At 42.2% G+C, this 24,876-nt stretch overlaps 1 protein-coding gene across 3 annotated transcripts in view; it reads right to left on the reverse strand.

Annotated features, from left to right (window-relative positions):
- AFF3 (ALF transcription elongation factor 3) overlaps positions 1–24,876 on the reverse strand; it is a 586,201-nt gene that overhangs the window by 528,371 nt on the left and 32,954 nt on the right. For all 3 annotated transcript variants that reach the window (XM_077133878.1, XM_077133880.1, XM_077133879.1), the window contains exon 2: positions 3,512–3,622. In XM_077133878.1, the coding sequence (XP_076989993.1) occupies positions 3,512–3,564 (53 nt within the window). In that variant the 5' untranslated portion in view covers positions 3,565–3,622. The remainder of the gene's footprint in view (positions 1–3,511; positions 3,623–24,876) is intronic.

The raw sequence follows: 24,876 nt of genomic DNA on the forward strand, positions 1-24,876 counted from the left end.
TCTACAGCATGAAACTGGGTGTAGAATGAGCATCTGCACTTTGTCCAAGTTCTCCATTCCTGCTTCCAAACAGAAATGGGAAGTGGAATTAAGATGGAAATTGGGGTGGTCCTTCCCAATGGTAAGGCCCGGCTGAAAAGAAAAGCTAAACAGCTCTCTGGATAATCCAGGCTCAAAAACTCATTCTGAGAAACATGTATGGGTGTTTTTGAGTGGGACAGTGGTGTGTGTGCAAGGAGGCAGAGGAGTGGTTCTTGAGTGATCGAGTGATTGTCCACTCTGATTACAGTCAGCGTCACTGAGCGCTTCCCTTCCGACTGTCCATACAGTCATCTGTGGACATTTTTCTGTGACCACTGGACTAATAAGGTAGGTCTGGTCCAAAGTCACGGTCACAGACTACAATTTGTTTTATTGGAAAACAATGCCCAAGAATTAGAAAAAGTTATCTGAGATTAAAATACAATTCTCTTTTGTTACTAACTTTTATCTCCCTCAACCCTTCTCCTGCAAAAAAAAAGGGGGGGGGTGCTTCTAACGTGAATTAAAGGAAAAACTCTAATGATCTTTATTTAAAATTCATTTTTTAGTTAATTCATATAGGACGGGCATATTTTCCTAAATCACGGCATTTCTGTTTTCAGATCAATGTAATCTCATCTTTTCTTTCCTTGATATTTCAACAGAATTTTAATTTCTAGTCCATCAAGGTTTTGTTTTATAATTTCAGTTCTGCCCTCACAAACCAGCAGGCATTTACAATATTCTAAGAAATGTGCTGGTAATGAAGTCAGAAAACTGGGCTTTGAAACCAACTCTTGGTTCTCCTCCACTTCTAAATGTGTGACCTTAGACAGGTTATTGGACTTCTCAAACCCTTAATTTCCCTACCTATAAAATGGGAATAACAATAGACCTTGCTTCACAGGGTTTCAGTGAGGATTACATGAGTTAACACACATAACACATAGTGTACTTAGAGCAGTGTTTGGTAAATGGTATAAGTTCAATAAATGTTAATTTTCTTTTAAATACTGCTGTCATTTGTTTTATGGCTTCAGAAAAGTCATTTAACCATTTGAAGCCTCCATTTCCTTGTCTATAAAATGGGAATAATACCACTTACTACCTCCAGGGCTGTTATAAGATTTAAATTTAAAAAACAATATATATGAAAACATCATACACAGAAAACATACTCAAATATTAGTTGTGTTGGATTCCCTACAGGTTTAAAAGTAAACCACAGACTTAAAAACACAAACTTTTCATATAAGTCATAACATTGTTAGAAAATACCATCTAAAAATGCATCCATTTAACTGAAAAAACTTCTGAGTTAGAAGTATAGGCTCAAAGAGTTTGATTTTATCTCTAACTTGTCAGAAATATGTAAGCGTTTGTAAAATGTAAATTCTACATCTGCAAAACCAAGAACCCACCCTCAGTCAAGCCAAATCATCCTACAATTTTGTATTCAGGAAAGCCTGAACCCTTTCATGGGCCAATAATAATTTATTGAATTAATTAAAATCTGGCTGCACATATAGCAATTTTTCCTGAAAACAATGCTTATTCCTTTCCATTTTAAAAATAATAAATGTGGTACAGTCAATATAAATTTCAAGTCAATTCAACAGACATTTATTGAATGGATGCGCTCCAGGTAACAGCCAAACACTAAAGATGCAAAGGGAAATAAAGCTCAGACCCTGTGCTGGAAGAACACACAAATTAAAGCTGATAATATCAAAATGTTACCTTTACAATTTTGTGCGGGGGGGGGGGGGGGTTCAATTTGAGTCAGCAGGCAGAGAAGTAGCATAAAATATGCCTAAACAATAAGTTCTTCCCTTTGACTGAAAGCCTGCCTTTTAAAAGCAAAAGTCATTTTTAAAGTACAGCTTCTCTCTGGAAACCTATTGAAGCTGTGCCCAAAACCAACATTTCTAAGGGTAAACCTGTAAACTAATAGGTATCTGTAAATGAAAGGCTGAACTAACCCCAGGCGCAACAACATAGTAATTAGCAACTTTTACAGAGTAATAATGTTTCATAATCTTTCTACACTGGCTCTTTGAAGTTTCCAGTGTAATATATAAAAGTTTTATTACAGTAGGGGCCCATCTTTGTGTGTTTTATAGGTGCCAGTGTTATGCAGAGCAGGCTGTACTTACTCATCATTGAATTTTTTTTGTAAGAAACCGCTGGATAATGCACTAGCTCTGTGTCCAGTTTATTTTGTTACACCTGTCTTTAGAAAAATAAGTCACTGGAAGCCTAAGTTGCCAGAAATATACACACAACCACATATCATCTATGTGATCTGCAAATCATAAATTATTTCACCTATAAAATTATACATAGCATATTCATGTGCACAACACTTGCAGTTTTAGACGAATGTGAACTCGTCACTGAATTAAATTAAAGGGGGAAAAAAACTCAATTCTACAATAAGCGATTAACAGAGGCATACCAGAGTGCAGATAATAAGCTTCTCCCAGATGTTCATGCCCGTAAATATTAGACGTAACCCAAGTTCCTCCAGGAATACGCAGGCAGTAATTTACCACCTGAATAGGGCTGGTTGGAAACATTTAAGAGATAGTGAGGTGGGGGCAGGGGGTGTTGATAAGACTGATGGCGATAAGCAGCCAATGGGATTTTTTAAGACACCCGCAACTGGAAAGAAACTGCTTCTAGCGGAGATTCACCTATAGCAGTTCCTCAACGTGAGAAACCTGAGCTGCAAACCCGGGAGTGCTGGCCCGGTCGCCTGGGTGGGGTGGGGCGGGGTGGGGTAGGGGGACCAGAAGGAGGAGGACTCCAGCTGTGGCGAGGTGTGAAGACCCGGCCCAGGGGAACTGTAAACCTGGAGGAAACAAGTCTCCCCGAGCCCAGGCCTCTGGAAATCCCGCACGAAGGAACCCCAGCCTCCTGCCGGGGGGGGGGGTCACTTTTCCACCTCGGGTGGGAGTGGGTGGGTGAGACGGAAAGGCTGTGGCCGCCCAGCCCCGGCGCGGCCAGGGAGGAGGCTGGAGCATCCTCGAGGGGCACTTCGCCGCGGCCGTAACTCCGGGGGGCCGCCGGTGAGAACCAGGGGCTCCCGGGCAAGGGGGAGGGGCGCAGCCGGAGAGCTGGAACGTGAGAAGGGGTCGGGGGACCGCGGGGTGGATCCCCAGGCACGAGTGACACGTTCTAGAAACCATTTCTTTTTCTCTCCACGGCTGCGCTCTGCCGCTGGCTCCCCAGACCACCGGCCCCCGGGCTGGGGCAGGCATCCCCGAGGCGGGGAGGGGGCACGCACGAGAGCGGGGTAAGAGGACGCGAAGGCGGCGGAGCCTCCCCCCACCCCCGGCGGAGAGGAAGGAGCCGGAGGGGCGGGCGCCCCCAGCCCACCCCACCCCGGCCCCCGGAGCCCGGAGCCCCCCGGCCCAGGTGAGGGCGCGCGCACTGCCGCGGCCGCCCCTCGCCGCCCCCGCCGGCCCCCGCCGGCCCCAGGACTCACCACAGCGACTCGAGGTCCCATTCCTGGAGCAGGGCTAAGTCGAAGCTGTCCATGGTGGGAGGTGTCAGTGTCGCCGCCGCCGCCGCCGCCGAGGCTCGGGCCGCCCGCGCGCTGCAACGAGAGGCGCCGCTCAAGGTGCAGCCCGGCCGCGTCGGAGCCGCCGCCGCCGCCCGCGCCCCCCTCGGCGCCCCGCGCTCCCCGCGCCCCGGGCCCCCGACTCCGCGCCGGCCCGGCCCGCGCACTCACCCGCTCGCCGGCTCGCGCGCAGCCACACTCACCACAGGGCGGGCGGAGAGCTCGCCGCGCCGCCGCCTCCTCGCTCCCCCCGCCCCGGCCCTCCTCCCGCCCCTCCTCCCCTCCCTCGCGGCCGCCCCGCTCGCCGCCGCCGCCGCCGCCGCCGCCCGCCCCTTTCTCCTCAGGGAGGCGCGGGGGCGCGGGCCAGGCCGAGGCGCGCGCGCGCGTCCTGAGCCCCGCGCCGCGCCCGCCCGGGGGTGTCCGGCGGCGCGCGCAGGCCGCGCCTCCCCCTGGCGCCTCTCGGCCCGCGACCCCAACGCCCGCCTGGCCCCCGGCAGGCCGGAGCGGGGCGCCGGGGCTGGGAGAGCGGAGCGCGGCGGCGGCGGCGGCGGCGGCAGCGGCGGCGGCGCGGCGGGGATGCTGAGCCCGGCCCGGCCTGCGCATCTCCCCGCCTCGCGCGCTCGCCGGCCCCTCCCCGGCGCGGCCCTCTCCGCACGCACTCGGTGTCCGCGCACCTAATTCGCTTGACCCCCGGGGGCGCCGCCTCGGGCGGTGTGGAGGCCACGGACCCGGAGCCGGTGCCGCCGCATTTCCCGGCGCGCAGAGAGTTAACTGTGGTGGTCTACACCCGCGCCCTGAGCCAATCGTTTGAAATATCTGGAGTCAGTAAGTTAAGTGAAATACAGGAGAAGAGGGAGGCAGTCGCCTCCAACAGGACCTGCTCTGAGCTGCAGTTTGGCGGCCCCCGGGGTGCGGGTACTGACCCACCGTCCTCCAGCTGTCAAGACCCTGGAAACCAACCTCCTTTCTTTTTATTTCTTACAAGGAAAGGGAATGAGGCCTCCACAAACTTCCCGCCCCACCTCATGTCTGGAGAGTGGCCTTTTGTCAGCTGGAAGGATGCTAGAGTGTCATTTTGGCTCTTTAGAAATCCAGTCATTATTTCCCAGATTTTAAAGAACATTTCTCCCCCTCGCTTACTTTTATGTTCGCGCTGAGAAGTCCACGCCTGGACTGTCTCTCCACCGCTGCCCCAGAACCTGGAACCTCTCCTCGGTCCCCTCACCACAGACCCGGCCCTAGCTCAGAAGGATTCCCGAGAATCCGCACATCATAAAGCAGGGCAAAGTAATACATCATGTCCCCCGAGTTGCACCAAAAGAGTTTCCAATACTAGCCCTTGTTCCCTCTTTAGACAAGGAGAACCACAGACTAGAAACATGGGATAACCAGACGCTTGGCAGAAGTCACAGGACCCCTCCAGGGCCCCATCTTCCAGCCAGAATCACCCTCCTCACCTCCCCAGCCCCTGAATAAGGATTAACAAACTAAAGTCTGGTCTTCATTTAGAAGACAAAAACCAAGGGAGTATTCTTTCCTATTTGGAGTTGGCTTACAAAATGCTCAGCTCCCGGCCCCCTCCCCACCTTCCCGGATCTGATGCGACCCTTCCTTTATTAGCATCCAAAACTAATGTGTAAATGCAAAACGCTGGATTAAGGCAGAGTCAGCAAAAGCTTAGTTTGAGAAAATGGAATTATTTCACAAGCTGACAACTCCCAGCCCCCAAAATCCTCCCTCATTAATTGAAGAAAGTAAGCAGGCTACAGAAGAACAAAGAGGATGTTAATTTAGGAGAAAGTACAGGTGTGAAGGGCTGGCTTTCCGAATCCTCAACAATGCATTTGGAGAGAAGGAGAAAAAAAAAATCTGTCTTCATAATATCTCCTTAGCATAAACCTTGTTGGAAATGTTTGCTCTGGCAAAGTGAGATGCCTGAGACATCCAGACAGCATTCCCAAGAACAAAGGATGGGGGTGGAGGGTGGAGGAGAGCGAAAGGAACAGCCCCTCTCTGGAAGAACCGCAAGTTCCACTGCCTGAACAAAAAAAATGTGTCCTGTTCCTGTGTTCGAGGCTGCAGCTGGGAAGCTTCTCGAGAAAGGAGCTCTCCCCACCCGTCAGAGGGATACGACTTCCCTTCCCTTCCCACCCCATCCATTTATACAGAGAAGGATTGCGGGAGAACAAATAGAACCGTGTTTACTGCGAGTCCCATACGGGCTTATTGCTCAAGATACAGATTTGCCCTCACCTGGGAAGCTGAAGATCGATAGATGGCGCCAGAAAAGGAAAGGGAACAAACTCTGGTGGGTAGAGTTGGTCAGGCAACGTATTCATAAAAGGGCCTCTCCAGAAAAGCCTCGTAGTAATGGGCAGATTTAGATTTGAATTTAAACACAGTGCCTCATGTTAATATATGAGTGTACCTCAGCCACAGGCAATTTCTCTGTGGGTATTTTCAAATGACTCTTCAGGAATTGCTGTGATTTTCCGTTTAGGACCACTAGCGTGGGGGGGGGGGGGTGGTAGCATTAATGCTCGTATTTCCAGCGTATGCTTTTGTGTGCAGTGAACATTTGGAGAATGGGAGCTTTTGAGGCAATCTAAATAATAATTGTAGCTTCCACTTTTACGAACGTGTCATTGGAAATAAATCTAAATTAATAGGTTTTACAAGTAAAATACAGAACAGTTGAGGAGAGCCTTTAGGTGGAGATCTTTTTATTATTTTATTATTTATCTGGTTTATTAAAATGTTCCCATTATCCTCTGGCCCCTGGGTGCACTCACCCAAACAAGCACTGAGTCTGCCTGTCCGAAAATGTAAATCCCTAATACAAAGCAAAAAGGGCTTGAGCATCCTGGGACTAGACTGCCAGAACTGAAAGGGAAGATTTTTATAAAAGAGTAAGGGACTGAGTAAATTAAAAAAAAAAAAAATTGTAGAAAGGTGGTTCCCATGAAACTGATGCAGTTTTCTGTATACTAGGGACCTTCGGACTAGAGGGAGCTTGTCTCTGGAGATGGATGCAGGGCAGTACTAGAGAGCTTAAACAAACCACCCTGCTCCGGAAAGGGCTGCCTGGGGAGGCAGCTAAATGAGAGTTGCTGCTCAGCTTTCTAGTTCAGGTTTGTTTGTTTACTCTAAATACATGAAAGGAAGGGACTAAGAAATGGATCCTGCTCAATCGGGGACAAGGGATATGAGTGCAGTTAGCAAAGTCCACCCTTACTCTGCTGTCCAAAAACAAATCAGAGTCATGTTTGCAGTCTACAGCGCTTTACTCGGGATATGAAAGTTTTGCTGCAGCAAAGGAAGCCAGACCACTTGCAAGAACAAAAGTAGCTTTGTGGTTCTTGGGATTGCCAAACAATGTTTATAGACATAGAAAGGAAGTTGGCTTGGCTCCTATTGATTGGACGAGGGTTTCTCCATCCCTTACGGGCAGGTTTAGGACAGGTGGGCTTTTACCGCATTGGGTCAAACATCAAGAACAAGACGCTTGATTGGGTACCTGGGTCAGCCGCCTTGCTGGGGATTTCAAATTTCAAACAATATCAAGAGAGTTCAAAGAGGAAGTGGAGTATGGGTTTTATGGCTCTGAGGGGGCCCAGGACTTTTCTCTATAATTCTATCAATTTCCCCCCTTTGGTCAGGGCCTGGGTTTCAAGGGCAGGAGCAAAGATGTTGTGAGTCTCTTATTCACCTCTAAAAGTCTCTCATGTTTCATCGCCAATTTCAGGAGTTCACTGAAATTCAAGATTTTCCCCTTCCCATTCCCTCTGGTTTTGTAGCCTCAGTTGTACCAACTGTCAAGTTAGTGGGTGCGTAGTAGCGCTTAGCAGGGGAATGACCAGACAATAGATGAGTCATTAAGGAAATCGATTAAGAGGATAACAAATGCCCCTGCAGTACACCTCTGAGCTGAAGTCGCTACGGCCCTGCACGCCAACCGAAAAGAGACTCAGAACAATCAGATTCAGGAGGTGTGTAAGCTGATTTGGCTGCTTCTCTAGCATGGCCTTCTGCTGCCACTACCTCTTCATAAAGTTTTTCTTGACTGTCATTTACAGAGATACACAGCACTAGGTCCCCACTAGTCTACACATACCTCCTTGGGAAGCCAGAATTAGTCTAACACTACTAAATTCTGTAGAGTCACTTTGTGAAGTTCCAATACATTGTCAGCTAGTGAGCTAGGATGGTCTGTTCTAGCTGGGAGATACATTTCTCTAACTCGAAAGCTGCCTGTTCTTATACCATCTGTAATCTTAAAGTTTATCAGTCAGCACAGGAGATACCTGCCCCCATGGCAAGGTGAACAATTCCAAGAACAGGCCTGGGTTATGGGCTTTTCATGATCCATTTAGAGCTGTCATAATCTGGCAGTCATCTCTGAATGAGTTTCTGTAGCATGGGAAGAGCTCATAAGAACCCTCATGTTTCTAACTTTACTTTTTGGAAGCTTATCATAAATAGCCATTTGGGGAACAGCATAAGCCATAGAAGAGGAACTCACCCAATTTCTGGGTAGTACTTCATTGTTTTGTGTCCGTGTACAAAATAAAGTACTTGGAGAGCTTAACAAGTTTATCTATTGCTATTGCCTTTTAAGGAATGGGATATTGATGTGTAGAGCTAATTGGGTGTGAACTCCAAAAGGAGAATCATAATCCTCTTCATTGTTATCTGATATCTTAGACCATTTAATTAACAATTTCCTTTTCCTGACCTTTTAGCCTACCATAAATTTGTTCCTTGGGTGGAGTGAGTTCCTGTGTTCCTAAAACTTTGGAGTGCTAGACGGACAAGGAATTGGGTTCCAGGTAGAAATACATTAGGACAGAAATAGGGTAAAGAGATAAAAGAAAGTGATAGTGAAGGTAGGGTATTGTACACCATAAGGGGTGCAGGATGCATAAGAGTACATTAGAGAGATGGGGAAAGGAAGAGACAGAGTAAGGAAATTCAGGCATGTCTTGATATATGATATTGGATGTCATCTACTTTTTCTGATGTCTGGGGCAGAAGCTCTCCACACCAGATGCCATCTGCTTCTGAAATCCTCATGTCAGTACTAGCTTGAGCTCTGAAGTGGGAGTTACCTCCTAAGGGCTTGGAGCATGTTTTAGTTGTGACAGATTGACCCAGGGTCAGTTCCCTGTAGTTTTACTGCCATAGGGGTGGTCAATAAGATTTGATAAGGTCCTTTCCCTCTAGGTAATAATTCAGTCTTTCATTGGTGTCTCTTCTAGTATATCAAGCTCCGGGTTAAATGTAGAATCCACTGTACAGGAATCTTGGGAAAGGCAGCCTAGATCTGTGAATGGTAAATTAGTCCCTCACAATAATGAGCAATTTCACACTGTACTAAATTGGAGTCTGTAAAGTAGGAGAAGTAATAAGCCTCATGGGTCTTCCCATTATGACTTCATAGGGGTATCACCAGTGTTTTTCCAGTGGGCTCAATCCCATGGCCATCAAGGCTAAGGGAAGAACCCTAGGGAGAGGGGAATTCAAATAATTTAACTAATTTAAGTTTTAAGATGCCAGTGTTCTTTCTACCTTTCCTGACAGTCGAGGTTGGTAGGGACAGCAAAGCTTTCCTTGATGGGTAAGACCTTGCAAAGTACCTTGACTACATTGCAGTAAATTAGGAACCTCTATAAAGAATGACACGAATTCCCCAGGTGGGGAAAACAAAGTCTAATCACTTTTAGCTACTGTGAGTGCTCTAGCCTTGTGATAAGGAAAGGCTTCTATCTGCCCAGAAAATAGACAATAACAAAGACATATTCATATCCCACTGAAGAGGGTAGCTGTGCCCAGTCCATTTGAAGATGTTCAAAAGGACCCTGTTGGTCAAGGGTCCACCTTTACAGCTTTACCAGGGTTATGTTAATTGACAGGTGGAACATAATTTATGTATTTGCTTTGCGTCTGGTTTTAAGTCTCCGCTCTCCCCCTTTTTTATTTTTGTTGGAGATGAAGCTCTGACCTATAGCTGACTGTAAGCACTTTCAGAGAAGCATTGGAGTAAAACATTGTAACTGACAAGGAAATTTGTTTTTTTCTGAAGCATGTAGTATTATTTTAAGAAAAACTAAAATTATGACAAATAACACTGTACTGTTGTCTAGTATCAGGCAGATCAGTATCAAGACATAACAAGAGACAGTGAGAACATTCTCAAATCTCTGGGATTATTATATAATCTCTAAATGTCTATGTGAATAACATTTTACCCATACAAATTTAACTGACAGAGGTTAGAAAATCCCTTCTAATTTGACAGCACTTCCCAAGCAACTCATAATATGGCAAATGAGCCCCACTATTTCTAGTACCTCTCTTTTTATAAGTGGAAAAAACAAATCCTTTGTGATTTTTCAGGGGTCCTCTGAAAAATTCCAGAGTTTGAACCCCAAAATATAATATCCTTTGGGGTTTGATTTTGAGAAGGCAAAATATCAAAAGTTGTTAGGTGGTTTGAACAGCTGTCTAAATAGGATCATAGGTCACTGATAAACAATAGTTGGTTACCTAACTAACCAAAGTGACAATAAAAGATTTTAGAAGCAAATTTAGAGGGGGCTGGGCCAAAATGGCAGCTAAGTGAGGTGTGGGATTTAGTTTGTCCTCCAGAGCAGCTAGTAAATAGCCAGGAACAGTACAGAACAACTGCTGGGGCCACTTCAGTGATGGGACAAACAGCGTACACCAGTCTGGACCATCTGGACCGGCTGTAAGCTCTCCCAGAACCATGAGTGCCCCAAGCTGTTGCAGCTGGCGCCCCTCCCCCACAGGCTGCTTCCCAGAGGGGAAAGGAAAGAGACTTTACTAGCAGCAGGGGCTGAGCGCAAGCAAGCTTCAATTGTGCAATTAATTAACAAATTCTGGCTACTAAAAATAAGCCCCCAGCTCAGCTGAACCTGGTGTAAAAGCTAAGGTTGCTGGTTTTTGCCCTGGTGCAGAGGGAACAGGGCTGACGAGAAAAGAAGAGAACAAAAAACAGAGGTTTTTTGGATCACACAGCACATACTTGAAAGGGTCTGGGCCCTGAAGGAAAGGAGTGGGCACATAGGACCTAGAGATACACAGAGCAACGCACCAACTTAAGCTCTTGATTGGCAAACCCGAGGAACAGGGTTCGTGCTCTGAGAAGGATTTTTCTTTCCATGTTGTGGCTGTGTTTCCACGGCTTGACTACTCTTTGGCTACAGTTGCAAGGCTTCTCAGGCTCCAGCTACCCCAGGCATAGGCAGAAGTAAGTTTGTTTGGGTGTCTGGAGCCTGTGCCTTCCCCAGGAGAGGGGTGGGGCCCAGCTCAGGTGGAATCCCTCCCTCAAGGAATTCAGACACTGGAGTCGGGAAAAATGAAGCCATTCAAGCCAGACAACAACCTCTCCTTTGTCTCAATCATGCCCCCAGCAGGGAGAGTCTGCTGAAGTTTAAGGTACTGCATCACCTTAGGCTGGAGGGACCTGCAGGCAGAAAAGCACCCTATACTGGACAGGATAAGAAAAACATAGAGCCCAGAGGCTTCAAAGTAAAGCCTTTCAACTGCTGAGTCTCACCCTCAGGGAAAACTGACACAGGTGACTCTTTCCCCCTGAGAGGAGCCAGTTTACTCTGGGAAAATCTGGCTGGGGTCTATAATACCTAAGTAAACCCTCCTAAGGGGGGAAAAAGGCACCATACAGGCAGGGCAAGAAACGAGAAAAAAAGAATTGAAAAATTATGATCTGTTAAACAAAACCTAAGCTAAAGATCCAGAACAAGCTGAACTGAATGTCAAAGAACAGATAGACAACAAAGTCATCCAGCAAGAAAATCCTAGGTTAAAAAGGGGAAAGCAATTTCCAGAATAAACTAACTAAGGAAATTAAATGCCTAGATGCCAGCAAAAAATAATGAATCATACAAGGAAAATTGAAGATATGGCCCAGTCAAAGGAACAAACCAACAATTCAATTGAAATACAGGAGAGGAGTTGAAACAAGTAATTCAAAGTGTTTGAACAGACATGGAAAACCTCATGAAAAATCAAATCAATGAATTGAGGAAGGATATAAAGAAGGCAAGGAACAAACAAAAAGAAGAAATTAAAAGTCTGAAGAAACAAATCACAGAACTTGTGAGAATGAAAGGCATGGTAGAAGAGATGAAAAAAAACAATTGAAACCTACAATGTTAGATTTCAAAAGGCAGAAGATAGAATTAGTGAACTGGAGGACGGGACATCTGAAATCCAACAAGCAAAAGAAAATATAGGGGAAAAAATCAGCAGGGACTCGGGGAATTGAATGACAACATGAAGCATGCAATATATGTGTTGTGGGTCTCTCAGAAGGAGAAAAGAAGGGAAAAGGAGGAGAAAAACTAATAGAAGAAATTATCACTGAAAATTTCCCAACTCCTATGAAAGATGTAAGATTTTAGATCCAGGAAGTGCAGCATACCCCAAACAGAATAGATCCAAATAGATGTACTCCAAGACACTTACTAATCAGAATGTCAGATGTCAAAGAGAAAGAGAGAATCTTGAAAGCAGCAGGAGAAAAGCAACCCGTCACCTACAAGGGAAGTCCAGTAAGACTATGCATAGATTTCTCAGCAGAAACTGAGGAGGTGAGAAGAGAGTGGTATGATATATTTAAGTTACTAAAAAAGAAAAACTGCCAACCAAATTCTATATCCAACAAAATTGTCCTTCAAAAATGAGGGGAAAGTAAAACATTTTCAGACAAAAAAAAATCACTTAGAGAATTTATGACCAAGAGACTGGCTCTGCAAGAAATACTAAAGGGAGCACTAGAGACAGATAGGAAAAGACAGGAGAGAGAGGTGTAGAGAAGAGTGTAGAAATGAAGAATTTCAGTAAAGGTAAAAAGAAGAAAAATTAAATATGACACATAAAATCCCAAAGGCAAAATGGGAGAATAAAGTACTGCCCTTACAGTAATAACACTAAATGTTAATGGATTAAACTCCCCAATAAAAAGACATAGACTGGCAGAATGGATTAAAAAACAGGACTCCTCTGTATACTTTCTACAGGAGAGGCACCTTAGACCCAAGGATAAACATAGGTTGAAAGTGAAAGGTTGGGAAAAGATATTTCATGCAAATAACAATCAGAAAAGAGCAGAAGTTGGGTACTAATATCCAACAAATTAGACTTCAAATATAAAATAGTTAAAAGAGACAAAGAAGAACACTATAATTAATAAAAAGAACAATTCAACAAGAAGGCATAACAATCATAAATATTTATGCACTGAGCCAGAATGCTCCAAAATACATGAGTCAAACACTGAAAAGAGAAATAGACACATCCACCATAATAGTTGGAGACTTCAGTTCTCCACTCTCATCAATGGACAGAACATCTAGACAGAGGATTAATAAAGAAACAGAAAATTTGAATAATACAATAAATGAGCTAGACCTAACAGACATTTATAGAACATTATACTCCACAACAACAGGATACACCTTTTTCTCAAGTCCCCGTGGATCATTCTCAAATAAACCATATGCTTGGTCACAAAACAAGCCTCAATATATATAAAAAGATTGAAATCATACAAAACACTTTCTCAGATCATAAAGGAATGAAATTGGAAATCAATAATAGGCAGAGTGCCAGAAAATTCACAAATACATGGAGGCTCAGCAGCACGCTCTTAAACAATCCCTGGATCAAGGAAGAAATTAAAAGAGAAATCAGTAAATATTTTGAGTCAAATGAAAATGAAAACACAACATATCAAAATTTATGGGATGCAGCAAAGGCAGTGCTATGAGGGAAATTTCTTGCCCTAAATGCCTCAATCAAAAAAGAAGAAAGACCAAAAATTAACTGTCCACTTGGAAGAACTGGAGAAAGAACAGCAAACTAACCCCAAAGCAAGGAAAAGGAAAGAAATAACGATGATTAGAGCAGAAATAAATGAAATTGAGAACAAGAAAATCAGCAAAATCAGCAGTTGGTGCTATGAGAAAATCAATAAGATTGATGAATTCTTAGTGAGGTTGACAAAAAGAAGATGAGAGAGGATGCAAATAAATAAAATCAGAAATGAAAGAAGAGACATAACCCACTGACCCTGCAGAAATAAAGGAGGTAAGAGAGGATACTAAGAACAGCTTCATGCTAATAAACTAGACAATGTAGATGAAATGGACAACTTCCTAGAAAGGCATGAACAACCAACGTTGACTCAAGAAGAAGTAGAAGACCTCAACAAACCAATCAAAGGTAAGGAAATTGAATTTGTCATTAAGAAGCTCCCCCAAAAGAAAAGTCCAGGACCAGATGGATTCACATGTGAATTCTACCAAACATTCAAGAAAGAATTGGTACCAATTCTGCTCAAACTCTTCAAAAAAATTGAAGAGGAGGGAAGGCTACCTAACTCATTCTATGAAGCCAACATCACCCTCATATCAAAGCCAGACAAAAATTATTACAAGAAAAGAAAATTACAGACCAATCTTTCTAATGAATATAGAGGCAAAAATCCTCAAAAAATTCTTGCAAACCAAATCCAGCACATTAAAAGAATTATACACCATGACCAAATAGGATTCATCCCACTTATGCAAGGATTGTTCAACATAAGAAAATCAATTAATGTAATACACCATATCAACAAATCAAAGCAGAAAAACCACATGATCATAATGATTGATGCAGAAAAGGCATTTGACAAAATTCAACATCCTTTCTTGTTGAAAACACTTCACAGGATAGGAATAGAAGGGAACTTCCTCAACATAATAAAGGGAATATATGAAGAACCCACATCTAACATCATCCTCAATGGGGAAAAACTGAAAACTTTCCACCTAAGATCAGGAACAAGACAAAGATGTCCACTGTCACCACTATTATTCAACATTGTGTTGGAAGTTCTAGCCAGAGCAATTAGACAAGAAAAAGAAATACAAGGCATCAAAATTGGAAAGGATTGCTGATGATATGATACTATATGCCAAAACCCCTGAAAAATCCACAGCAAGACTACTAGAACTAATAAATGAGTACAGCAAAGTGGCAGGTTACAAGATCAGCACTTGAAAATCTGTAGTATTTCTATACACTACTAATGAACAATCTCAGGGGGAAATCAAGAAAATAATTCCATTTACAATTGCAACCAAAAGAATAAAATATTTAGAAATAAATTCGAATAAAGATACAAAATACCTATACAAAGAAAACTATAAGAAATTGCTAAAAGACATCATAGAAGACTTAAATAAATGGAAGGAAAGGACATACTGTGTTCATGGATTGGAAGACTAAATACAATTAAGATGTCAGTTCTACCAAAATTGATTTACAGATTCAATTTAATACCAATTAAAATCCCCAAAACTTTTCAGAAATAGAAAAACCAATAACCAAATTTATCTGGAAGGGCAGGGTGCCCCGAATAGCTACAATATCCTGAGAAAGTAAAATGAAGTTGGAGGTCTCACACTACCTGACTTTAAGGCATACTACAAAGCTAGAATGGTCAAAACAGCATTGTACTGGCATAAATATATATATACTGACCATAGAATTGAATAGAGTATTCAGATATAAATCCTCTCTTCAATGGACAATTGATCTTTGATATAAGGCAGTCAAGCCAACTCACCTGGGACAAAACAGTCTCTTCAATAAATGTTGCCTAGAGAACTGGATATCCATGTGCAAAAGAATGAAAGAGGATCCTTTTCTCACACCCTATACAAAAATTAACTCAAAATGGATCAAAGACCTAAACATTAGTTCTAAGACTATAAAACATTTAGAAGAAAATATAGGGAAATATCTTATAAATCTTATAATAGAAGGCAGTTTCCTAGACCTTACACTGAAAGCACGAGCATTGAAGAAAGAAAGAAATGGAAACTCCTCAAAATTAAACACTTTTGTGCATCAAAGAACTTTGTCAAGAAAGTAAAAAGACAGCCTACACAATGGGAGACAATATTTGGAAATGATATATCAGATAAAGGTCTAGTATCTAGAATATATAAAGAGATTGTTCAATTCAACCACAAAAAGACAGACAACCCAATTACAAAATGGGAAAATACATGAACAGACACTTTTCAGAAGAGGAAATACAAATGGCCAAAAGGCCCATGAAAAGACGCTCAACTTCCCTGGCTATTAGGGAAATGCAAATTAAAACCACAGTGAGATATCATCTCACACCCAACAGAATGGCCATTATCAATAAAACAGAAAATGACAAGTGCTGGAGAGGATGTGGAGAAAGAGACACACTTATCCACTGTTGGTGGGAATGTCAAATGGTACAACCACTGTGGAAGGCAGTTTGGCAGTTCCTCAGGAAGCTAAATATAGAATAGCCATATGACCCAGCAATACCATTGCTAGGTATCTACTCAGAGGATATGAGGGCAAGGACACAAATGGGCATTTGCACACCAATGTTTATAGCAGCATTATTTACAATTACCAAGAGATGGACAGCCCAAATGTCCATCAACAGACAAGTGGCTAAGCAAGCTGTGGTGTATACATATGATGGAATATTATGCAGATGTAAGACAGAATAAACTTATGAAGTATGTAACAACATAGATGGACCTTAAGGACATTATGCTGAGTGAGATCAGCCAGAAACAGAAGGACAAATACTGTATGGTCTCACTGATATGAACTAACATTAATGAATGAACTTGGAGAATTTCAGTTAAGAACAGAGACTATCAGGAGATAGAAATAGGTTAGATATTGGGTAATTGGAGCTGAAGGGATACAGATTGTGCAACGGGACTAATTGTAAAAATTCAGAAATGAATAGCACAACACTACCCAACTGTAATACAATAATGTAGAACACTGAATGAAGCTGAATGTGAGAATGATAGAGGGAGGAGGCCTGGGGGGACAAATGAAATCAGAAGGAAACATAGATGATAAAGACTGAGATGGTATAATCTAGGAATGCCTAGAGTGTATAATGATAGTGACTAAATGTACAAATTTAAAAATGTTTTTGCAAGAGGAAGAACAAGGGAATGTCAGTACTGCAGGGTGTTGAAAATAGATGGTACTTCATATTTTAAAACTTTAACTTATATGTGAGACAAAAGCACAAAATGTTTATTTGGTACAAAATTTATATTTAGATTAATGCATTTCCTAATATAACTTATGTTGACAGTTTAATTAAACACCATAAGTACATGGAACCTTGAGTAGGGCATGAGATTTTGTAGGTTTGTCCAGAGTGATGCCCCAATAAATCCCAGAGTGATTTGAATAGTGAATAAAAAAGTATTTGCAAAGTCCCCTTGGGGGAATGGCAAGAAAGGAGGAAAATTCATCTTCCCCAAGTGGAGAATTTCTGAAAGCAATAGGCTGAACCCTCAATCTTGGGGTTTGTTCATATGAAACTTATCCACACAAAGGATAGGCTAAGCCTACTTAAAATTAGGCCTAAGAGTCGCCCCCAGAGAACCTCTTTTGTTGCTCAGATGTGGTCTATTTCTCTCAGCCAAAGCAGCAAGCAAACTCACTGCCTTCCCCCTCTCTGTGTGGGACATGACTCTCAGGGGTGTGAACCTTCCTGGAAACGTGGGACACAAATCCTATAATGAGCTGGAACTCAGCATCAAGGGATTGAGAAAACCTTCTTGACCAAAAGGGGGAAGAGAAAAATGAGACAAAATAAAGTGTCAATGGCTGAGAGATTCCAAACAGAGTGGAGAGGTTATCCTGGAGGTTAATCTTACACATTATATAAATATCACCTTTTTAGTTAAAGTATAATGGAGAGGCTGGAGGGAAGTGCCTGAAAATGTAGAGTTGTGTTCCAATAGCCATGTTTCTTGGAGATGATTGTATAATGATATAGCTTTTGCAATGTGACTGTGTGATTGTGAAAACCTTGTGTCTGCTTCTTTTATCTACCTTATTGGCAGATGAGTAAAGCATATGGATTAGAAATAAATAAATAATAGACGGAACAAACGTTAAAATAAATTTAGTAGATTGAAATGCTGGTGATCGGTGAGGGATAGGAGTAGGGGTATGGTATGTACAAATTTTTTTCTTTTTTCTTTTTATTTCTTTTTCTGAATTGATGCAAATGTTCTGAGAGGTGATCGTGGTGATGAATATACAACTATGTGATGATATTGTGAGTTATTGGTTATATACCAGAATGGAATGATCATGTGGTAAGAATGTTTATGTTTGTATGTTGTTATGTTCAAAAAAAAAAGTAAATTTAAGGGGTTATATGATTGTTTAAAAAAAGGAAACAAAATCTTAGTTCTTTTGAAAACGAGAAGACTTGTTCTCCTAAACAGTAAAAGACGATTAGTACAATATAAATATTAATGAGGATGTTATTCTGATATGACTTAGAATCTTTTGCCTTCTAGGTAGATTTCTCAAATGGTTAAGGAAAACCTCTCACTAAGAGCAGACCAATAATCCAAGAAAATTTCATCATTTTAACAGAGAGAAAACCAAATTCTAGTTTTGCATGAATATACTGTTTGGTATGAAAGATCTTTAAAAAGATAAATAGGCCTATTAAATCTTAGCATTGACAGATGAAATTCATTTCCACAAACCTTCTATAACTTTCTGTATCCATTTAGGTGTTGTCCTGCACTTTCCTGTTTCTCCTTCTGCAAAACCAGTCAGTTGACTTTAGGACAAAACAACTGTTTTTCCCTAACAAAAGCTCATCCTGCATACTTTACATACTTAAATTCCCAAAAGGATCTTGGAAATTGTCTTCAATCCAACAGCCTACAAAACACAATAATTCTTGATATAAAGTTTGTCGGAACAATAACCCAACTTGGTTAAACACAAATCTACATTTTTCGTAATTTTAAGTATCTAATAAACATACTTCTAGCTTATTTGATTAGTGAATCTGTATAAATTTAGGCAGAACATAACCAAGTAGAATAATATTGTATGCTTGTAATTACCTAGCACTGATAACTCAGAAAACATAGCTGTTTTTATTTAAGTAACAATATTAAACTAGTCCTGTTTGCCAAAGATTTACCTAGATTATGTGCACTTCAATTTTTAAAACATTTGGATGTAGTGCTACAAATACTTTTGAAATGTTTTCTTATTGTGAAATATAACATATATACCCAAAAAAGGCAATAATTTTCAAAGTACGTTTTGATTTGATGTTTGGTGAGGCTGTGTTTATCAGTTCTTTTTCTCTTTGGGTCACAGAAAATTGTCTTAAACTGAGAGTGCTACTGATTGTACAATCAAGTGAGGACACTGTAAGACATGGTTTGCTTATTTTGGACATTACCCATGATTCCCGATGGATGGAGGGGTACAATGACCGAGAGGCCGGAAGTGGTGTTAAACTGTGGTGTTAAACCTTGTAAGTACTTTGTTCCAAAATACGATATATATGATGGCAAACTGTGTGGCTACACAAAGCAACAAGATTGTGAGGCACACATAGAATTGAATGAACCTTGAGGACAATGGGTCATGCAAAATAAGCCGGGAACAAAAGACCAAATACGCTTTGGTCTCTTTCGGAAAATACTTACACGAAATTTGGAGCCTAGATTGTAAACTCTTATAGCAGCCACACTTAGTCCAAAGTTGTAAGTGTATGTCTAGATTCTCAGACACTGAGCTGTAGGTGTATCAGCTGGTGTTTCCCTGGAACTTTGAGAACCTCTGTGACGCCTAAGATTCAGAGCTAGAGCTGTGCAGCTCTGGAAGTCAGCATAACTACATATGGTAACAGTTAAAATAACCAAAAAAAAGAGATCGGGCTTCAATTAGAGATAAAAACAAAGTCGATATGGTTGAGACAAAGGTAAACCAGAATATAGGGCAAAGGGTGATAGTGTGTGTACCCCTAGAACTTCACCTACCATACAAGACCAAAGGCAGAGGGGTTTATTGTGCCTAGAACATACATTTTCTGTAACACACAATCTAAATCAACCTGTCTGGACAGCTCATTTAAACAGCCCAAACACGTCGAGTCCAGAATGGGAACGAGGCCTTGTAATTCTGTACAGTTTAGTGTAATACCCAGATACATCCCAGCCTATGGTGAGCTGATAATTAAAAAGAATTGGTCGAGTCCCTTGAGGGACTGGAGGAAAAATCTGGAAATATTAAATTTCCCTACCTGGGAAACCCCTAGTATTCTCTTAAACTCCCAAGAAAATAGTCCAAACCCTTGATTTTGAGGCCTGCCCTTATGAAATGTAGAAATACTTTTTTTCCTTGAAAGTATTAGGAGTTCGGTTTCTTTAATTTCTGGGACTTTAGGAGTACCAATTTATATAAGTGGTTATTTAACTTTAAGCAATTTGAATAGTACTCTATTAAGGATTTTAAATGTTAATTTGGGATTACCATCAGACGTAGGAAAATATACATCAAACATACTGACAGATACAAATAGAGAGCTTAGAGCTGCAATTAAAAATTTTTCAGACATGAGTCAGACAGAAACAAAGAAACCCAGAACTACAAAACTCACTAATTTATATGAAAGTGCTGGCAATCTCTCCTTGTTCCATGCATATTTTCATCAGAATGTTTGTTCTTGGCAGATGGGAGAAGTTGAGGTTATTTATTTACTATGAAGCTAAAGTTTCTCCATCATAACTTGTGGAAGTGACTCTCAAGATTTTCTTTGTCCTGATTTGTAATCCTATAGGAGCTTTTCCCTTTTTCTCAGACTTCTGTGACTCTCAGATTTATTGGTGGAAAGAGAATCATAGGTCCCTTCCCGGATCAGTCCTTGTCATCTGGAATTTAGCATCTAAGGTTATGAACAACCTGTGTACAAGCTGATGAGTGGGCCATAGGCACCCAAAAGAATTCTAAATGCTTCCATGAATATTTGCTGGTCTTATTTGGGGGAAAATTTTAATGATAGCTCTTCAATCAGTTTGGATCGAAGGTTAAACTCTGCTCTAGTGGGCAGCCAGTTTCCTTAGAAGCCTTCATCCATAAAGGAGTCTGTAGTAGATCACTTTCCGTCAGGGGTCACAAGGACCCGATTAGAGTAGCTATGGGGAAAGGGGCTCCAGGAAGATGGGGGACCCATAGGTTTGGTTCGGAGTTCATGATCTCTTTTGTGGCCTTTTCTTTTTCTAATGAATCTTTCTGAGAAGCTGTTGTGGAGGCAGGCTGTCCTGTACCAGCCTCCAAGTTCCAGTCTGTGATTCTTTTTTAAAAAAATGTTTAAGGCACATGTACTGGTTTGAAAGGATGTATGGACCCTAGAAAAGCCATGTTTTCATCTAAATCCCATTTCGTAAAGGCAGAATAATCCCTATTCAATACTGTATGTAATTAGAACATCTCCCTGGAGATGTAACCCAATCAAGAGTGGTTGTTAAGCTGGATTAGGGGAGATGTGTCTCCACCCATTTGGGTGGGTCTTGATTAGTTTCTGAAGTCCTATAAAAGGAAACATTTTGGGAGATTCAGAGAGAGATTTCTGAGAGAGCAGAGAATGACCTAGCCACAAGAAGCAGAGTCTACCAACCAGCGACCTTTGGAGATGAAGAAGGAAAATGCCTCCTGGGGAGCTTCAGGAAACAAGAAGCCAGGGAAGATGATGAGATGATGCCGTGTTCACCATGTGCCCTTCCAGATGAGAGAGAAGCCCTGACTATGTTCGCCATGTGCCTTTCCACTTGAGAGAGAAACCCTGAACTTCATCGGCTTTGAACCAAAGTTTCTTTCCCTGGATGCCTGTGATTGGACATTTCCATAGACTTGTTTTAATTGGGACATTTTCTCAGCCTTAGAACTGTAAACTAGCAACTTATTAAATTCCCCCTTTTAAAAAGCCATTCTGTTTCTGTTATATTGCATTCTGGCAGCTAGCAAACTAGAACAGCACCTCTCAAGTGCAGGGTCCTGTTCCTGTAAAGTTTCTCAGAATGGCCACTGCTAAGACAAGATGTCCTTGTCAGATCTGACCACATACAGAAAGTCACAAGTCATTAGCACGAGTAAATATAAGAAGCAGGAGTTTTAGCAAGAGGAGGGAAGGAGATTTAGAATGAGAAGAGCTGCAGTCAGATGAAATGTCCCTCAATCCCCAGCCTTTCGGACAAGGCTCTGACCCTAGCAGATCCCCTGGCGAGTGGATGCCCCGGAGGGTGTCTGGTACTGTATACAGGCACCACGATGGGGAGAAAAGGAGGCACATGCCACAGGAACGGGAGGACTGGCAGACTCCCAGAGGTTGGGAGTCCGGTTATTGGGCCACATGATTCCCAAATCCCATGTCCCCGAGAGAGAAAGTCAGAAATTTAGGTAGCTCAAGGGAGAGATGAGAAGAAACTGAATGGAAGGTCTGACAATAGATTAATCCGTGTCCGAACGAAAGCTACCTAAACCAAGTCCCAAATAAAAGGCAGTTGAGTTCCTGGAAGATGGCGGCTTAGTAAGACGCGCGGATCTTAGTTTCTTCTCCAGGACACCTACTAGGGGAGTAGAAACGATACAGAAAGCGCCCAAAGCCACAACAGAGATAAAAAAAGACAGCGTACCCCATCCTGGAACGGCTGGCTGGCTGAGAGAAGCAGCTCGGGTGAGATCGCCGAGGCGCGCGGGCCTTACCGGGCGGGGTGGCAAGCGGCCGGAGTTACTCCCTTCCCCCTTCCCGGGCCGGCTGGGAGAATTGGAGAGGTGGTCCCCTGAAACCAAGGCGACTGGCGCCCACACCACGCGCAGCCCCCGGATCAACTGAGAGAATTGGATCGGAAACCCCCAGGCCGCGGAGAACGGTGACCCCGTGACTCCCGGGGAACGTGCACTCTCTCGGGCGGGCTGCTGCCGCTGGCGCCCTCCCACCACGCTTGTTGCCCAGGGCCGACTAGGAAATTCGGACGGGCTCTTTCCCTGGCTGCGGCGACCAGCAACCCTCCCTGCGTTCGGACCCCGGCCGGCTCAAGCCGCTTCGGCTAGCGAACCCCCAGGACGGTGAGAGTTTTCCAAAGTTTAAGGTCCCACAGCACCTTTTACTGGTGGGACCCGCAGACAAACGTGTGCCACGAGCGCCACCTACTGGGCAGGATAAGAAAAACAGAACCCAGAGATTTCACAGAAAAATATTACAACCTTGCTGGGTCCAACACCAAGAGAAATCTGAATAAATGCCCAGACGCCAGCAGCAGAAGATAACTGTCCACGCTCAAAAGATTGAGAATATGGCTCAGTCAAAGGAACAAACCAATAGCTCAAATGAGACACAAGAGCTGAGACAACTAATGCTGAATATACGAACAGAAATGGAAAACCTCTTCAAAAATGAAATCGATAAATTGAGGGAGGACATGAAGAGGACATGGGCTGAACATAAAGAAGAAATAGAAAAACTGAAAAAACAAATCGCAGAACTTATGGAAGTGAAGGATAAAGTAGCAAACATAGAAAAAATAATGGATAGCTACAATGATAGATTTAAAGAGACAGAAGATAGAATTAGTGATTTGGAGGATGGAACATCTGAATTCCAAAAAGAAACAGAAACTATAGGGAAAAGAATGGAAAAATTTGAACAGGGTATCAGGGAACTCAAGGACAATATGAACCGCACAAATATACGTGTGGTGGGTGTCCCAGAAGGAGAAGAGAAGGGAAAAGGAGGAGAAAAACTAATGGAAGAAATTATCACTGAAAATTTCCCAACTCTTATGAAAGACCTAAAATTACAGATCCAAGAAGTGCAGCGCACCCCAAAGAGATTAGACCCAAATAGGCGTTCTCCAAGACACTTACTAGTTAGAATGTCAGAGGTCAAAGAGAAAGAGAAGATCTTGAAAGCAGCAAGAGAAAAACAATCCATCACATACAAGGGAAACCCAATAAGACTTTGTGTAGATTTCTCAGCAGAAACCATGGAAGCTAGAAGACAGTGGGATGATATATTTAAAATACTAAAAGAGAAAAACTGCCAACCAAGACTCCTATATCCAGCAAAATTATCCTTCAAAAATGAGGGAGAAATTAAAACATTCTCAGACAAAAAGTCACTGAAAGAATTTGTGACCAAGAGACCAGCTCTGCAAGAAATACTAAAGGGAGCACTAGAGTCAGATACAAAAAGACAGAAGAGAGAGATATGGAAAAGAGTGTAGAAAGAAGGAAAATCAGATATGATATATATAATACAAAAGGCAAAATGTTAGAGGAAAATATTATCCAAACAGTAATAACGCTAAATGTCAATGGACTGAATTCCCCAATCAAAAGACATAGATTGGCAGAATGGATTAAAAAACAGGATCCTTCTATATGCTGTCTACAGGAAACACATCTTAGACCCAAAGATAAACATAGGTTGAAAGTGAAAGGTTGGGAAAAGATATTTCATGCAAATAACAACCAGAAAAGAGCAGGAGTGGCTATACTAATATCCAACAAATTAGACTTCAAATGTAAAACAGTTAAAAGAGACAAAGAAGGACACTATATACTAATAAAAGGAACAATTAAACAAGAAGACATAACAATCATAAATATTTACGCACCGAATCAGAATGCCCCAAAATACGTGAGGAATATACTGCAAACACTGAAAAGGGAAATAGACTCATATACTATAATAGTTGGAGACTTCAACTCACCACTCTCATCAAGGGACAGAACATCTAGACAGAGGATCAACAAAGAAATAGAGAATCTGAATATTACTATAAATGAACTAGACTTAATAGACATTTATAGGACATTACATCCCACAACAGCAGGATACACCTTTTTCTCAAGTGCTCATGGATCATTCTCAAAGATAGACCATATGCTGGGTCACAAAGCAAGTCTTAACAAATTTAAAAAGATTGAAATCTTACACAACACTTTCTCGGACCATAAAGGAATGATGTTGGAAATCAATAATAGGCAGAGTGCCAGAAAATTCACAAATACGTGGAGGCTCAACAACACACTCCTAAACAACGACTGGGTCAAAGAAGAAATTGCAAGAGAAATTAGCAAATACCTCGAGGCAAATGAAAATGAAAACACAACATATCAAAACTTATGGGACGCAGCAAAGGCAGTGCTAAGAGGGAAATTTATTGCTCTAAATGCCTATATCAGAAAAGAAGAAAAGGCAAAAATTCAGGAATTAACTATCCATTTGGAAGAACTGGAGAAAGAACAGCAAGCTAACCCCAAAGCAAGCAAAAGGAAAGAAATAACAAAGATTAGAGCACAAATAAATGAAATTGAAAACATGAAAACAATAGAGAAAATCAATAAGG

Source organism: Tamandua tetradactyla, chromosome 17 (genome assembly GCF_023851605.1).
Source record: "Tamandua tetradactyla isolate mTamTet1 chromosome 17, mTamTet1.pri, whole genome shotgun sequence".
NCBI lineage: Eukaryota > Metazoa > Chordata > Mammalia > Pilosa > Myrmecophagidae > Tamandua > Tamandua tetradactyla.